This window comes from Pelodiscus sinensis, chromosome 1 (genome assembly GCF_052426305.1).
Source record: "Pelodiscus sinensis isolate ZL-2025 chromosome 1, ASM5242630v1, whole genome shotgun sequence".
Classification (NCBI taxonomy): Eukaryota; Metazoa; Chordata; order Testudines; family Trionychidae; genus Pelodiscus; species Pelodiscus sinensis.
In genome coordinates, this window is record NC_143052.1 from 289,683,005 (window position 1) to 289,701,655 (window position 18,651).

Genomic DNA, 18,651 nt, shown 5'->3' on the forward strand with positions numbered 1-18,651 from the left:
GAGAAGCACATGGCAAAGAATAACCTTTTTGTTCTATTTTTGTGTAAGGCCATTTGCATGCCGTTGATGATGAGGGTAATATAATATCCTAAAGAGAGAAAAAAAATAATTTAGGGCACTTCCACACTAACTTACAAAATCTGCTTTCAGTGTTAGGTCCTGGTCTTTTTATGCTTCTGATTAGTTCTGTTGAAGTCAACAGATAAGTACTTACATCTTTGCCAGATTGGGCTACTAGTTGGATTCAAAAACAAAATGTTTAAGTAAAGTTATCATTATTACAAGAAGTGAATTTTATGTTTTAAAATGAGATTCTTTAGCATTAAATGAAGAAGTGTTGACACTTCATTTACCAATGTAGATTTTGAAGATAGCCTAAACAGAATTCTGGACAAAGGAGGAGAAGAACTTCTGAGCTGTGTTAAAACAAATCAATTATAATGCCATCTTCCTTCATTTCAAGGCCCTATTGGACTTTAGGAATATTGACCAGTTGAAGATTAACATAATTATGTTTGTCACGTTAATCTTAAATTGACTAACACTTCTTACTATGTGCATTTATACCTGCCATCCACACTATCTATAGATAATACACTATAGCTTTCAGTTACTTTAATTGCCATTATGATCACCCTTGTTATGGCAATCTTTTCCTGTGTTAAAGTTAGCATGTAATTTACATACACTCTAATCTAGAATTTTATTTTTTAAATACATTAGTTCTACTATTTAAATACCTAAAGTGTGTTTGGAATTGCACCAGACATAAAATGAGACAGGATCCTTTCTCTCTGTAAATTGCAATCTAGATAAGATCTTAGAGTCCAATATTGATATTTTATTTTTCCTTTCAGATATTTGGGGCACCATCATTTGATGACAAAATACTAGAAGTTGTTGCGGTATTTGGCAGCATGCAGATGGCAGTTTCAAGAGTCATCAAATTGCAGCACCACAGAATAGCACAGGTATATATCTTGTTTGGGAAGCAACTAATGTAGTTGGCATGGCATACTAGGAAGCTACAGAGAAAAGAAATAGTCTACACAGCCACTGCATTATACATAATAAAATGTTGACTTTGTTTTAATTCGAATGGGTAACAAGTCATCAATATAAATGATGAATTGAGTACAATAGTGTTTTACTCTTAAGACAAGCCTGGATAGAAGCCATAGCTGCTAACAACCAGTTTAGTGCAGGTGGACTGTCAGTTTAATTAATATATTACTCTGTGAAATAACATGTTTACTCTTTTTCAGTGTCGGTCAGTAAAGATCACCATACTTGGAGATGAAGGTGTTCCAGTGCAAGTAGATGGAGAGGCATGGATCCAGCCCCCAGGGGTTATTAAAATTGTACATAAAAACAGAGCTCAAATGCTAACACGAGACAGAGTAAGTTACAGAAAGCATTTTAACATTTCTGTGGGACACTTCATTGGTGCCATTATTACAACAATTTGATTCAGTTATAATAAGAGAAAATAGCTTATGAAATAATAAATACAAGGGTGGTATCGATATGGTCTTTCACACAAATAGTTTAACTCAGATTTTTATCACCTGCTAGAATGTCTGACTTTTTTTATAAGATGAAATCATTAAGTTTCCAGGAGAAAATAGTCTATCTATCTTTACCTGGAATTATATGTATATTTTTGTATAAAGAGTACTAGTGTTTGTAATATACTTTCTCTTTCAGGTGCTAACTTTATACTTTATCATAAATTGGACATTTAACTGTAATTATATAGATAATTAGGTATATAGTGTGCCTCTCCATGACTGCCATGGCAAGATTGCATCTCCTACCTTATTGTAACAGAACCCATTTCAAACCAGTTAGTCTCTGGATGTGTGTGCACTGTTCTGGCATTCTATTTCCTCAAATTTCTTCTGTCCACTGAACAAGTAGATGCTGAACTCTGTTCTGTCCCTGCATGCTGACTTGTGTTATACAGACACTTCACTGTTTAAAGCAAATTTGTTAGGACTTCCCCCCCACCCAATTGAACTCTGCATGACTGTTAGATTCTCACTGCACTCATCTGACTATCTTGTCCTGAAAGAGCATGCCTACATTCATGTAATTGTAATGTATCTTTCTCAGCATATTTTACTGAGGACAGGGGAGAGAGATTACTCACAGAAGTAACAGTTCTCTAAATTTAATTTTAAAGAGTAATTTTAAACACTATTTATTGTATAGACCAGAGTATTTGTAATATTTATCTAAAATGATGCATCAGTCTGTGTGACTAATAAATTTAAATAAAAAATTGCAGGTACTGTCAGCTAACATATTAATATCATTTTCATCAGGCTTTTGAAAATACTCTGAAGTCTTGGGAAGACAAACAGAAGTATGATTCCTGCAAACCTGTCCTCCGATCTCACTTGTATCCTCAGCATGCTGTTGAGTTGGCTATGGAAGATGAGGTTGCACAGATCCAGCTCTGTTCACAAGCTGCAGAAGAACTTATTACCAGGTGCAGTAGAATAGTGGGTTTAATGGGATAGTTGCATACTGCCTAAGTTAGATTTATTTATAGAGCTCAGTATGCTTCTGTATTTTTACTAAAACTTTTTGTGATCACTGTATCAGTATTTTGAAGATGCATTTTATGTGTTACAGTGGATCAGCAAATGTTTTCTTCCAGAATTTTTTTTGACATTTTCAGAGTTTTTTTCCAGACAGTTTTTTATGGAAATTTAGCACTTTCTGCAGAAAGTAGAGACTTTGTTCACAGAAATACTTTAGTCAAAAATAGAATTTTCTGTTGAAAAACAAGTTTGACAAAAAATTTTCAACTGGCCTTGTTATATACATATAATACACATTCTGCTGTTTTATTTTCTGATAATCAAAGTAGGTTTAGCCATAAACTTCTTTTTTTTAAGTATCACTGTTTTAAACTCATAGATGTACCATTTTTCAGAGAGGCACAGTACAATAAAATAGTGATACTCATCTCTTTTCTTTGTTTGGACTAGAAGAGACCATAATTAATGGGTTTGTATGTTAAACTGTCTAGTGGTAGCTGTGTTAAAATTAATGGGAGAGAGAGAGAGATAGCAAGTGATACATTAAAGCTAAAAATATATAGTTGATAATGGATTGAGTTTTTGGAGGTCAACAAAACATTACATTTAAATCAAAAAGACTTTATGTGACAAATGTATGAAAATGCACGCATTCACACATATGTGGAGGTGACATTCATGTATAAACTGCACGGTATATTAAATGCGTGCTGTTAACCACCTCATCTGCCTGCTAATCCTTCTCATCAGGATTTATTTTAACCTCTTCAAACAGCCACCATTTAAAAGAATATCCACTACCCATAGAAAAGTTTCTTATTTCTCCTCTTAGATGTAGAAATGCCCCCTTCTTCCTCTTCCCAAACTTACACCTGTCCCAGGCTCAGAAAGGGAAGCATTCAGTCCTGGAGAGTAACACTCTCTTGGTATTATCTTTGAGTCTGTGAACCACTATACCTAAATTGAAAAGGGTTTTAATCTCTGATATCCTCTTTCCTCAGGACTGGAAATTGGTATTCAAAAACCTTGGCATTTTTTTCTGAGGCTTATGAAATATTTTCCCATCCCTTCATTCTCCTAGCGGCCACACCTTTTTTTCTGTAAAGACTCTGATTCTGTATCCCAACACACAAATTGTATCCCCCTAATTGCCCAGTTATTAGCAGCACAGTTTCTGGTTTCATAAACCATTTCTATTTTTGAACATAAAAACAGTCTGAACACTTAAACTACTGGACAAATAAATATTTGCAAGAACAAAGTCTAAGCAAACCGAATTGTTAGATAGATCCTTCTTACCTTTTTGTGTACATATTCATTGTTATCATAGATTGCAAGGCAAGATTGCATCTCCTGCCTTATTGTAACAAAATCCATTTCAAACCAGTTAGTCTCTGGATGTGCGTGCAGTGTTCTGGCATTCTGTTTCCCCAAAGTTCTTCTGTACATAATCTGTTGTTATATTTGGCTCAATACTTATGATCAGCAAATGAGAATGTTATGAGAATTCACATTCTGCTGCAAGTCCTGAGGGTCTCTTGACTGTTGATCAGTTGAAGTGTTGTTCTTCAGGGGTTCATGAGGCACTGAATCTGCTCAAGGTTTTTCTTCATAGGAACAATAATGAATTTCAGTGATTTATGTCAGTTCAGCTTTGCTGCTCCTTCCTCAGTTTCAAATCAGCCCCATATTCTAAAGCATTTATAAATTGCAAGGTTTATTTTGGCTATTAATTTGAAAACTCTCAACTTTAAGAAACCAGTTTTGTATCCAGTGATGTACTGAAGAAATCCACATTCAGTTTAGATTTTGGCTCATACATTTTCCCATCCTCCCATTCATAGTCAAATGCAAACTAATCCCATCCAACTCTCCTGCTTGCTCAGGGCTCATCTACATAGGAACACTGAGGAAAATTAATCCAAATTAACTGACAATATGAATAAAGTAGATTAGTTAAACTGTATCAAAATATTGTGTGGATGTTCTTATGCAAAATTAAAGTGTCTTTAATTCAGTTCAGTTTTTATTCACTTTGGAAGTGAATCAAACTAACCTGAATTAAGGACACTTTAATTCTGAGTAAAAGCATCTATGTAAGTTTAATGTGGTTTAACTAATCCACATTAAAAATTAACTTAGATTAATCTTCTGTGTCCCCAGAAGACAAGCCCTCAGTGTCATGCTGAAAATCATTTCCTCTAAATATCAGAGTAATTCCATCCATTGAATCATTCTGCATTAACATGCAGCCAAGGCTCACTTTAACAAGGACACCTTACCAAGGCACACAAGGATCCCACTATATTTAGAACTGTGGTAATGTCAGTTTGGAGCTTAAATTCTGTTGGTTTCAATGTTTTCTAAATCTTGAGCAATGCTTCCAAAGACTATTTTTGGCTGATAGCGGTAAGCCTACATCAAACTGCTTCTGCTCTCCCATTCAGTTCTAGAAACCATTTTCCCCCTAAAATGCAAGGTTTTCTTTTAAGAAAGGGAAAATTCAAAGAAAAGCACATTTGTATTGAGTCACAAACATTTTTAAAAGCTTCCAGAAGTGCTTATTATAAGATATTTTAGTCTCCAAAGTCACCACTCATTTTTTTCCCAAGAAATTTACATAGCTCTTTTATTTTTATGTGAGAGACCCCTGAAAAATAAAGAAAAGGCCCACTATGTAGTCCTTATTTTGAAAGCCATATGTTTTCAAAGAAGCAAATATTTTCATGTATGAAAATGTTTGTTTTGAATGTACAGAAAATAAAGTCACTCATTTTTAAGTCACTTCACTGCATGTTTCAGAAGAACACAGGACACAGATTGGAAGGGTTCTCATGAGTAGTTGAGTTCAGCTCATTCTATCAAAGGTAAGCTGTCATACAATCTCATTCATAAATTTAGCAAACTGCATCTTAAAGCTAGTTAGATTATTTGCTCCACTGCTATTATTGGGAGACTGTTACAGAAGCAATCTTCTTTGATGATTAGAAACCTTCTAATTTCCAAACAAATTTATTCATGGCCCATTTGTTGTTGTGCCAGGAGTGTCTTTTAGTTTAAATAGCTCTTCTTCTCCCTGCTGCTTATCCTATTGTATTTAAAAAGAATGAGGTTCCTCCTATAGCCTTCATTTTGCTAGACTAAACAAACTAAGCTCTTTTAGTTTGTTCTCCTAATTAGGCTCTCAGTAACCTTGATCTACCAAGTAGCTCAGTGTTGCACCTGTTCCAGTTTGGATTCATCTTTCTTGAACATGGATGACTAGAATTTTTCACCATATTCCAAATAAAGTTTTAGAAGTGCCTCATACAATAGCATGAATACTTCCCTATCATTCCTAGAAATTCCTCATCAGATATATCCTAGGATTACATTTGCCTTCTTTATGACTACTTCATTGTTGGTTCCTAGTCACATCTGATTGACAGATATACCTAGGTCTTTCTCTTCTTTCATTTCCCATTTCTGAGCCACTAGCTTATAGCAGAAATTCTTGTTGTTAGTCCATAGGTGTATTACCTGTCACTTTGTACTCTTTAATTGTATCCCATTTCTATTACTCCAGTCCCCTACATCATCCAGTTTTTTCTGTATTTAAGGCCCTACTACATTCACAATCCATTTTGGTCAATTTCACAGTCAGAGGATTTTTTAAATGTCAATTTTCATGATTTCAGCAATTTAGATCTAAAATGTCACAGTGTTGTAGTTTTAGGGGTCTTGGCCTAAAAAGGAGCTGTGTGGGTGTGGTCTCACACAGTTATTATGGCTACCCTTATTTCTACAATACTACTGGCAGCACCTCGGCCTTCAGAGCTGAGCAGCTAGAAAGTGGTGGCTGCTGGTCGAGAGACCAGCTTTGAAGGCTGAGCCACTGCCAGCAGCAGCGCTTAAGTAATGGCAGCAGGATATGGTATGCTGCCCAGCTCTGATGTCAGCACAGAAGTAAGGGTGGCAATGCTGTGATCCCCTAAAATAGCCTCACATCTCTCCAGCAACTCCCTTTTGGGTCAGGACCCCAATTTGGAAAACCCTTGTCTACCCCTTATGAAATCTGTATACTACAGGGTAAAAGAACACAAAAGACCAGACTTAATTGTGGGGAGACCAGATTTCACATTCCGTGATATGTTTTTCATGGTCATGAATTTGGTAAAATCTTATGTATAGTCTGATTCTCCTCTGCATTGACAATGCCTCTCATAGTAATAAACAAATTTCATTAGCACACTACTCCTTTTTGTGCCCGCATCACTGAAAAAAATTAAGTAAGAATGGTGCTAAGAGAGACTCCACTAGTAACCTCTCTCCAGTCTGATAACTCTCCTTTCAGAACAAATTTTTGTTGCCTCCACTTTAGTCAGTTCCTTATCCAGTTTACAATTCCAATATTAATCCTTATTTTAGTTAATAATAGCATTGTGTCAAATGCTTTATTGAAGTCAAGGCAGATTAGATCTCGTGTTTTAAAAATCAGTTATCAGATAAACATATTGGTTTAGTCTAACATGATCTACCATCAGCAATCTCATGTTGCATTTTATTCCATTTTCTGTTTCAAATGGTATCTTTCAACAGAAACTGGATAATATAAATACCCTTAGGGTATGTCTACACTGCAGAGTTTTTCCAGAAAAACGGCTATTTTTCTAGAAAAACAATACTTACGTCCACATTGCTATTGCATTCTTTCAACAGAAAGTCGAAAGAACGTAGGGATTTTTCCGATGGCAGTAAACCTCATTCTACAAGGAAAAAGCCTTTTTCCAAAAAAGCTCTTTTGGAAAAAGGCGTGTGTGGTTGTGGAAGAGGGAGTTTTTTCGAAAGAAAAGGCTTCCAGGAAAAAACACAGGTGCCCCGGTGGCCACTCTGTCCACAGTAATCACAACTTAAATGTGAGATAGTGTCCAATCAATGTGGACATTATCTTTTGAAAAAGCAGATCGCTTTTTTGTTGTGCTTTTGCTGTGTGTTGGCTGCTCTCTTTCGAAAGACATTTTTCTGGAAGATCTCTTCCGGAAATGCTTCTTCCGAAAGAAGTTTTCAGTCCAGACATAGCCCCGATCTTGCTACAAAGTTGCCATAAGTGATGATGCTGAAAGAGGAATACTTTATGTCTGAGATGATAGATGTGCTTGGGGGGGGGGGGGTCTCAATATCTAGTGGCAAGTTTCTGTTCATTGCTTTCATTCTGCCTATCTTTTGAGGTACTGTCTAGTCTTGATTCCAGCTGTGTTTTACTGACTGCTTTCATTGTTCCAGCCTTCTTGTTCCCCTCCTGTGTTTTCACTGGCTTTCTGTGTTATTGGATGAACTCTTGTCTGGGAAAGTGAAGAGAATATCTCTGAGTTCAGCACATAACTTCTTGCAGATAGGCCCCTCGCGTTCTACTGCCTTCTTCATACTCCCCTCTGTTCCTCATAATGTTCACTGGGTATAGCTGCCGGGAATGTCCTTGAAGCTTCACCCCATTGTTCCTTCCCTTGCATGCAGTGCGATGATGGTGGCCTTACTTTTCTTTGCATTTGCTGAGGGCTAGGCTGCTGCTTGGAGAAACAGTCTGAAGTCTGCCATCCTCTTGATCTTAAAGCTGCCCTTCTGTTGCTGTTGGTAGGGACCACTAAATAACTTAATGAAAATATGTCATAGTGGAAGAGTACTGTTCATCTGTAGATCACCAAATCCTTTACAAACGTGAACAGCATCCTCTCCATTTTACAGATGGGAAACAGGTGCAGAAAAATAAGTGGCTTGCACAAGGGCACACACTGAGTCAAGTGATAGAGCTAGAAATAGAATTTTTGTCCTCCTGACTCTGTTTGCTGTACCATGCTACCTTCAGTCAGAGCTTTGGTCCTAAGTCATGCAGCCTCCAGCAGTTTAAGGACACTTATGTTAAAATATTTCAGACCACCCTCTAAATACTAACACAAATCAACTTTGAGGTGCTCTTCTACTTTAAACAAAAAATGTTTTATCACACACACACACACACACACACACACACACACACACACACAGTTTTCAGACCTTCATAATTTTAAAACAAGGATTGTCTTCAAACTTGGATTGCTTTTCCTAGCTTAGCAATGTCTAAGATAGCACCACATTAGACATTTCTAAGTAGAGCCATCTGAGTTGTGCAAGTGCAAAATTTCAATTGCAACATATAACTGTGGAATATTTTTCTTTTCCTCCAGTCAACTTATCAGTCTCAAGCTGAAAAATTGCAGAACCAGATGTTGTTCTGTAGGTGTTTTCTAAAGCACTTACCTTTGGAAAGAGACTAACATAGATCATTTCAGCTTAAAAATATTTGAGAGACATTTATGAACAAGTGAAAATACCCATTTAACAGTGGACTGTGTTATGGTGCTTGCAGACAGAAGTGCTATAATACAGAAATCGCGTCATGCACCAGTCACTGCTAGAACAGCTGTTTAACTACATAAGTTTAGAACCAGAATTGTAGTATATTCAGTTTAAACTAGGGATGTTAAATATCAATTAATTGAATAGTTGAGTAACCTCATGAATTCTTATTAGTTAGTCCACTATTCTAGAGTTCCCAGGGGCAGGGCTGGTAGCCATTGCACTTCAGCCTCACCTCCCAGGAGTCTCCTGCTGCTCCGTGCTGCTGCCTCTGTATCAGAGGCAGCACTGTGGGGTTCCAGCCGCGAGGGGAGCCAATTTAAAAACCAGCTCCCCTTGCGGGCGGCTGGCTGTTGTCTCTGATAAAGAAGTAGTAGTGTGGGGGGGCAGCAGCTTCTATCTATGAAGGGGTCTAAGCTCCGACACCTGGTGCGAGCCAGAACTGAGCCAGACTGCCTGCCCACCCGGCTCTTAGTACACTTTAAATATTGAGCCACAACATGGGTAGTTCCTGGACCCAGCATGAGCTTGTACTGAGCCAGGCTGCTGGACAGCCTGCTAAAAAATTTACTGTCAAGGAGAGGGGAGGAAAATGCATGTAGTCTGTAGCATTAACCTATAAGCTTTTTGCTTATCTGTTGATCAGTTAATCGACTACACTATTACATCCCTAGTTTAAACTGAATATAGGTAGGCAGAAAGGGAGACTTTATCTAGGCATAATAAAATATAATTATCCTAACTGAAACTTAGCCAGGATACATAAAGTAATATCTTTATGGTTATAAAAAGTGTATTTAGATTGTAAGTGCTATTGGAATTTTAATGATCACAAGTGGTCACATTCAGTTTTATGCATTTGCATTTGAAGAGGATTGTCCTCTGATTATTAAGTTTCATGAACAGGATATACTGATTTTCACATGACACCAACATAAGACTTCTCTTAAGAATGTGTTTTCTGTATGAATTATCTGAATGAATATTAATGGTTTGATCAGTAAGGGTATGTCTACACTAGCCCCCTAGTTCGAACTTGGGAGGCTAATGTAAGCATTCAAAGTTGCAAATGAAGCCCGGGATTTAAATATCCCGGGCTTCATTTGCATCTTCCCAGGCACCGCCATTTTTAAATGTCCCTTAGTCCGCACTCCGTGCCCACGGCTACACGCAGCACGGAGTAGGTGGTTCGAATTAGGATCTCTAATTTGAACTACCGTTACTTCTTGTGGAACTGATGGGACAATTAAGGTAATAAACATGCTTTCATCTTTCATATCAGAGAAGACCATCTGTATTAAGGTCTTGTCAGTTAGACAAGAGAGCAAAGTGCTTGTTGTCTAAGGTGATACTTGTACGTAAGCTTTGGATACTAAGACTATGTCTACACTACCAGGTTATTTCAAAATAAATTCTTTTGAAATAATAACTCCCAAAATAAACTATTTTGAAATAAGCTTATTCCTCTTCACAAGCAGGAGTTAGTATTTTGAAATAACAGGCTTGGTAGTGTGGACACTTGCCTTGTTATTTTGAAATAACTCCCCAGTGTACACATGCTCTTAGAGACATAGGACTCTAGAGCAGTTAGTGTAAATATTCTCTGAAATATTTATTTTCCATCTACCAAAGTTTTTTAATTTAAATCACATTTTAACTATTGGTCAAAGAAACTGACAAACTATCTTTCCTGTTTTTCTTATCTTTGTAGAATCTGTGAAGCAGCAAAAATACACAGCCTGTTGGAACAGGAGCTGGCTCATGCTGTCAATGCATGTTCACATGCATTAAATAAAGCCAATCCAAGGTTTCCTGAGGTAAAGGAACAACAGAACCTTCTTTCATAGTAAATCAACTGTAGCCCATATGTGAGAAGTGTCTCTGGAGACACTGGAGTAGTTCCATAGTCTCAATCACCATTTTCTAATGGCTAGCATGTTAACTAGCAAGATTATTGATATCCCAGACTTCTGTCTGGTGAACATGCTTAACTTGAAGAGTATGACATAGACACAACCACCAAATGGGATGAGGAAGAAAACAGCAATGCCTTTTCTCCTGCCCTTGCAGCAGCAGTGTCTGCACTTCTTATGCTTATTTGATAGCTGATGGGCTCTGTTGAGACTCTATTTCAGTGGGTCTGAAAGTCAAAGTGAGTATCAGCAAGGGCAACCAGAGGGAAGAGGAAGCGGGAGAAAGACTCCCCTCCCCACAGACCTGGAGCACATTGGAGGAAGCAGAAGATACCCTACAGTTCTCGTCTCACCCTCCCCACTGATGGGAAGAGGGAGGGTCGAGAAATGTTGCCTTTTCTGGAAACTGGACCTAAGAGGGAGTGGGACATGAAACATATTGAAAATAGATGGGCTGGGGCAAAGAAAGATACCAGGGGACAGTAGGTCATAGCATCAAGGGCATGATGCAGAGTGCTGGGAGATGGACACAGAATTATACCTAGCTATGCCAGGCATGCAGACAAACTCACACAGATGCACACACACTTTAGTGGTGGCTATGGAGGACATAGTGCTCCTGCAATAATTTCAGGAGGAGCAGAACTGAGCTCCTTATTTCAGTCCAACCCCCACAGTTTGAGCTTTTGTAGGATTTGTGCATTAACATGATTTCAGGAGCAGGAGTGGGCTCTGTTGAACCAACCGATTCCCACAAGCTTTGGTGGCAGTTGCAGAGATGCATCTGAGATCAGATTTTGGCTTGTGTACATTGATTTCTTCCCTTTGGTTTGATAGAATAAACTTCTTAAGCAGAACTGAATCAACCAAGTTGCTTTAGAAAAAGCTCACATTTTAAATAATTGTCCTTCACTTGACTGTTCTGCTATTGTTCCCAGAGTCTTACCAGAAACACTGCCATTGAAATAGCTGTCAATGTGAAGGCACTACATAATGAAACTGAATCTCTACTAGTCGGAAGGATTCCTTTGGTAAGTAGATAAAAATAAATGTTTGATTTATTTACTCATAAACATCTTATGTAACTTGTCCCGGTGTATATCATGCTTTAAAGGTGCACCATAGCATTATAATGCAATGAAATACAGTCTCTATACAGCTTATACAAGGCTTAATCAGATGTTATATACTTCACTTGTCACTGGAATTGCAATGGAATATGAATTGCTCTTCTACTTGCACCATAATAGAAATTAGTTTTTCTTCTTAAGCCATTGTTAATCAATGAGTGTCTGGTAAAACTTTGTTGGTATTGAAAGTTAGTGCATCTCTTCCCTTGGTTGCTTCTGTGTGGATCTGTAAGTACTTAATTGCTTCAGTAATAACATATTGTGCTCTGGATTTACAGTTAGAAATTGATACATTTAATATGGTGAGGGAGGAGGAAAGAAATGGGGTTCCGCATGATACACTATGTAGAACTGTCTCAGAGGGGTAGCCATGTTAGTCTGTAACTTTAAAAATAACGAGTAGTCCTGTGACACCTTAGAGATTAGTAAAAATATATCTATAGTATCATGAGCTTTCGTGGGCAAAACCCACTTCCTTCATAAGACCAACCACAGTTTGGGCTTACAGAAAAAAAAAAATTCACAGGTCCATGACTCGATCATCTAGCCATTATGTTCCTAAAGTATCACTAGTGGCTTTTATTAGAATACCTGGACTAATAAACAGGTTCCTGCTTAATATTTCTAACTTCACATATAATAAAGATACATGAACAGGGCATCCCCACTATAAGTAATCCCAGTATAATCCATTCCACACTAAAGTTGTTGATGCCTGTCGGAACTCATACGTTATAAGTCCTCCCATTTCCTGCTCTTTAGTTGTGCCAAAAAAAATAATGTGTGCAAATGGAAGTCAGCCATGGGAAAAACATTCCCTGCTTTAAGTTGTTTTACTATAAGTTCAAGTTTTTTGGAACATATTTTGGACTTATAGTGAGGATGGCCTGTACATAAATGGGATATACAGATTCAGCAGATTACAACTTTTTAAATGACATGTAATATCATCTGTTTTGCATAAAGCATCTTTGAATTATGCATATTCATAAACCAATTTTCAAAAAGCAGGGGGGGCATGACAAATACTTTTGCATAATCTCCAACCTAGTATTCCCCCATTACAATTTGAGACCATTGCTTTTTGTTCTGTCCTCTGCGACCACTGAGAATACCCTGGCTCCACCTTATTTGAAATTCCTCTCAGATGGTTGAAGGCTGATATCAAATCCACTCTCATTCTTCTGCAGACTAGATAAACCCAGTTCCCTGAGCCTCTCCTCATAAGCCTTAATCAATTTCATTGCCCTGTGCTATACCCATTTGTCCACATTCTTTCTTTAGAGGAAAGTCCAAAATTGTATGCAGTTCTCTAGATGTGGCCTCAGAAGTGACAAATAAAGGGGAATAATCACTTTTCTCAATCTTCAGGCAGTGCTCTTATTAATGCAGCCCAATACACAGTTAGCCTTCTTGGCAACAAGGGCACATTGTTGATTCATATCTAGCTTCTTATCCACTGTAATCTCCAGGTACTTTTTTTCAGAATTGCCAGCCACTCAGTCTCCAGCCTGTAACAGTACATAGGATTCTTCTGTTCTACTCAACCTGTCAGTGGAGGTACTGATAGCCCTTCCCCTGTACCCAGACCGACTAACTCAACATCAGGAGCATCTCAGACACCCAGACTTATGCTCTCTCCATATCATGCCAAGGAAGCTAGATGGTTCAATCCATTAGGGCTTCAGTGCTTTTCCCTGGTGCAGGAGGTTCTACTGGGAAACAGGAAGCCCTCCATTAGGGCAGCATACATAGCCAAGTGGAAGAGGTTTTTTACCTGGTGTGCAGAATGGAATCTCTCCCCCAGGAGAGCACCTCTCATCCCAGTGGTATTAAATTACCTGTTACATTTAGGAAAGCAGAGCCTAGCACCCTCTTCTATACAGGTTCACCTAGCGGCTGTGTCCGCTTTTTACCAAGGGTTCTCCTAAAGGTTCCTGTTTGGTCATCCAATGGTAACCCACTTTAGGAAGGGGTTAGACAGGTTGTATCTATATTATTCCTTACCTATACCTACTTGGGACATTAACTTGGTGTTCAATAAACTCATGGGACAACCCCATTAAACCAATGGCTGAGTGTTCATTGCTTCATCTTTCTATGAAGGTGGTCTTCCTGGTGGCCATCACCTCGGTGAGGAGAGTGTCTGAGCTGAGAGCTCTTTCCTCAGAATGCCCGTATACATTTTTCCATACGGACAAGGTGCAGCTCAGGCCACATCCCACCTTTTTGCCCAAGGTGGTGTCTCCACCCCACCTGGGTAAAGATATCTTCCTACCAGTCTTTTTTAATCTGAAACCACACTATAGCACTAGACAAAGGGTGCTGCACACACTAGACATGAGAAGGGCATTAGCTTTCTACACTGATTGCATGAAACCATTCAGGAAATCCACACAACTGTTTGTGGCGGGAGCACAAGCTCTGGCATTCTGCTGGGATGGCAGAGAGGAGAGGCATGCATGTCCCTGGCTCTGCTTCCTGCTTCAGGAGAGGGTGGGGCAGAGACTGCTCCGCAGAACTGGGGCTGGGTGGCCAGCATGCTGGCCATGCTGCTCCCCAAAGGCTGGAGGCGGGGAAGGGGCAGCGAGTCCCTTCCCCAGCGCCCCACTGCACCTGGCCAAGCAGGATCCAACCCTAAGCAGCCCTGGGCTCTGCCTGTCCCAGCCCTGGAGCTGCAGGCAAAGGGCTGGGCCAGACAGGGAAGAGACTCCGCCTCTCTCCCCCCCACCTCTCCTCACCCCAGCACTGCTCCTGAGGGGCTGCAAGTGCCAGCACTGCTGCCCTTCCGGAGAGTGTGCTGGGGGCACAGCTTTGTGGGAGTGAAGGAGAATGTGGGGGCAGGATGGGAGGGAGCAGAGAGCTAGGATTAGAATTTGGGATTTATTAGCTCCTAGTTCTTCGCTTAGTCGTCTGTTAAAGGGATGCTGAAATCTTGGAAAGGCCTTCATGGAAGAATCCTAATTACTCCACTCGTTCTATTTTGCTTCCTAACCAGAGAAAAGCTGTACATCACATGAAAATGTTTGAAGAATGCCAACCTTGAACTTCCTAATACTATAATCAACACTTGTTTTCTCTTACTCTGTTTTTTCTCTAAGTTTTCTTCGTGCCATTGGCCTTTATTAAATTTCTGGCTCGCTCTTGTTTTGTGACATGAGCTTATAGCCGAAATGGGAAATGTGCAAAATGGGAAATATGCAAAATATTAATATTTCTACATTTGGTACTTTGCTGATTACCAGTTCTGCTTCTGGATTGATGGGGGCACAAGGCCACAATTTCTTACTGGAAATTTGATTTCTCTGGATTTGGACATCCATTAATTTGGGAATAGTGATAGAAATGTAGCCGTGTTAGTCTGGGGTAGTTGAAGCAAAATGCAGGGCAATGTAGCACTTTAAAGACTAACAAGATGGTTTATTAGATGATGAGCTTTCGTGGGCCAGACCCACTTCCTCAGATCAAATAGTGGAAGAAAGTAGTCACAACCATATATACCAAAGGATACAATTTAAAAAAATGAACAAATATGAAAAGGACAAATCACATTGCAGAACAGGAGGGGGATGCGGGGGGGGGGGGGAAGGAAGGAAGGTAAGTGTCTGTGAATTGATGATATTAGAGGTGGGGAGAGTGGGATGTTTGTGAGTTAATGGTATTAGAGGTGATAATTGGGGAAACTGTCTTGGTAATGGGTGAGATAGTTCAAATGTTTGTTAAGTCCTTGTTGGCAAGTGTCGAATTTTAAAATTCGACACTTGTCAACAAGGACTTAACAAACATTTGAACTATCTCACCCATTACCAAGACAGTTTTCCCCATTATCACCTCTAATACCATTAACTCACAAACATCCCACTCTCCCTACCTCTAATATCATCAATTCACAGACACTTACCTTCCTTCCTTCCCCCCCCCCCCGCATCCCCCTCCTGTTCTGCAATGTGATTTGTCCTTTTCATATTTGTTCATTTTTTTTAATTGTATCCTTTGGTATATATGGTTGTGACTACTTTCTTCCACTATTTGATCTGAGGAAGTGGGTCTGGCCCACGAAAGCTCATCATCTAATAAACCATCTTGTTAGTCTTTAAAGTGCTACATTGTCCTGCATTTTGCATTAATTTGGGAGATTCTCCTTTGTGCTGTAAATCTCCATGTATATTTCTGGAGTGTTATGAGTGATGGCAGATGCTGATAGGTAGGCACACACCAAAGTTTTAACTGTTTCAGTCATTCTTGTACTGTAAATAGAATTGACCCAAATACAGTCTCTGGACTGGTGAAATTCATGCACAGGGAAATTAAATTTGGTAAGAATTCCCCATTTGTTTACTTTCTGTATAAGGCTATCAGTAAACATTATTTTTCTGGTTTATTCATAAATAGCAATTGGATCCCCCGCATGAAGAGCTGCTGTCTGATGCGTTACACAATGTGGAGGTTGAATTGCGAAAACTTGCTGAGATTCCGTGGCTTTATTATGTTTTCCAGCCAAATGATGATGAGGTCAGGTTAATACTCCTAAGTGAACATAATTTTATTTCACTAAACAAGAGTAAATCAGAATTCCCCATCATAAAACAAGGCAGTTTTAAGGTTTGATGGTTGTTTCCCTCTTTTTTCCCCATACAGGATCCCCCTCTGGATTATGTTAAAAGAAACAATAGAAGTACAGTATTTCGCATCGTGCCAAAGTTTAAAAAGGAAAAAGTCCAAAAGTACAAGAGCAGCCCTCAGCCTGGTACGTGTTTTGGCATTGCAAGAAAGATCATAACTTGTATGAGAAAACATGATTTCATATTTTTCATAACAGCTAAAATAATGTGCTACACCCAGAAGATAAAATCCTAGCCCCAGTGAAGTCCGAGGGAGTTTTGCTGGTGACTTTAATGGGATGAGGATTTCATGTCATATACTTAGCAGGCGTATATCAATAGGATCCTCAAATGACTAGGTGAATAGAAGAAACACTTTACAAATATTTAAGTAGCTTTGTTTTCTACTTTTGGGATGGAAAGTCTCTTGTGTCTGGGTGTTTTTATTTAACTAACTCCATGCCAACAGAAGTCGTAAATAAACCAGCTCTGTTTCAGTATAAAACATTGATTCCAGTTTTTCAAGGGTAGTCTAAGATGCTGCACAAAGGCTTTCATTAACACTTTTTAAATTAATACTTCAAACAGTTGTCCCTTAAAATTCCAAGTAAGTTTTTACCACAGTTAATTATGTGCATAAAAAATCCATTTCTCTTAATTAGTTAGAAGAAGTTGAACAAACTCCACTCTCCTCTCTCCCCACTGTTATCTGTGAACATACTACCTTAACGTTATGCCCTGAAAATAACTGGTGTCACAAGAAACTAAAACTGCTCCTACACTTTGGTATTTCAGTAGTCAATATGCTATACTACCTTAAATGCAAAACAAACTCACTATAGTTGTTAATCTGAATTTAGCTTTTCACTTCACTAATACGTTAAAATATAAACCATATTAGAGTACCTCAGTCTAAAGCTAATCAGCATTGAATGAAAGGTAAACCAAAATGCAAAAGACTACTTGTCAATAACACAAACCTATTTTCTTTTAATAAACTTGGCCTATTAAGACTAATGTGGGCAACTAACCTTAGAGAACAATCTTGACATAGAGATTTTTAATGGCCTGTGGAACAGGTATGGTCAATAGAATATTTGTTGCATTAATTAACAGCACTAGAGAAATTTATAAAGTTGGACCTGCATGCTGCGATCACCTTATATAAGAGTACAGTATATATGTTGATGTTACATTTTAATTAATATTTGAAGGGGTTTTTTTCTGACTGCTCTGTAACCAGTAAAGAGTCATTAATATATAGTGGAACAACCCGGGGCCTTGCACCACTGATCCTTAGATGAGTGAAAGGGAATTTGTTGAAGTGTATGAGGTTTGATGGCTTTATTGAGGAAACTAGAGTAAAGTTGAAAGCACGGCTGCAAAGCAAATAACCCCATCTTCTCATGTGTATTGCTAACCTCTAACCTGCATGTAAAAAGAAACTCAGTTTTTGTGGAAATTACACTTTTAACCTTTCCCTTTGCTAGCACGGCGGTTCTACTCTGTTTTCCACTCTTTGGCCTAACCTTTGCTTGTAATGCATTTGAGCATGTAGAAATTAAGGGGGTTTTGCTCTTAACTTTGGTAGTTCAAAAATGGGGCACAGATGAAGTTGCTGCTTGGCTGGATCTGCTCAGTTTGGGAGAGTACAAAGAAATCTTCATCAGCCATGACATCCGAGGCTCTGAGCTTTTACACCTGGAAAGGCGAGATCTTAAGGTATTTCCTTTGTGCTACTTTTCTGCTCTTGAGAATTTTCTTTGACAAAAAACAAACCAAACCTTTCTTCTGTCCTTGCTTCTGTTATGTGCTTGTAGCTTGGCTTACACTGTGCAAATATGCAGTAAATTACTACACACTGCTGTGGCCTGAATTCCTTATATGTTGATCTGTATTTTCAAGCCAAGGATATTAGCAATATTGGAGATTTCCTTTTCTTATGCTTCATATAGTATGTGTATTTCATCAGGTTCAGTGAAAGCACTGTCATTTTCTTACCTACATCAGTGTATTATACTGTCAACTTTAAAAATATCTCAGTTTTATCTAGATGTATTAAGGAGGATCAGTGTGGAAGATGATT

General features: G+C 38.6%; 1 protein-coding gene across 4 annotated transcripts in view; it reads left to right on the forward strand.

The window, feature by feature from the left end:
* Nucleotides 1–18,651, forward strand: part of DGKH (diacylglycerol kinase eta) — a 267,641-nt gene that overhangs the window by 216,590 nt on the left and 32,400 nt on the right. For all 4 annotated transcript variants that reach the window (XM_075918953.2, XM_075918954.2, XM_075918955.2 and 1 more), the window contains 8 exons: nt 858–971; nt 1,266–1,400; nt 2,328–2,494; nt 10,633–10,738; nt 11,773–11,865; nt 16,357–16,476; nt 16,603–16,711; nt 18,157–18,287. In XM_075918953.2, coding sequence (XP_075775068.1) covers nt 858–971; nt 1,266–1,400; nt 2,328–2,494; nt 10,633–10,738; nt 11,773–11,865; nt 16,357–16,476; nt 16,603–16,711; nt 18,157–18,287 — 975 coding nt within the window. The remainder of the gene's footprint in view (nt 1–857; nt 972–1,265; nt 1,401–2,327; nt 2,495–10,632; nt 10,739–11,772; nt 11,866–16,356; nt 16,477–16,602; nt 16,712–18,156; nt 18,288–18,651) is intronic.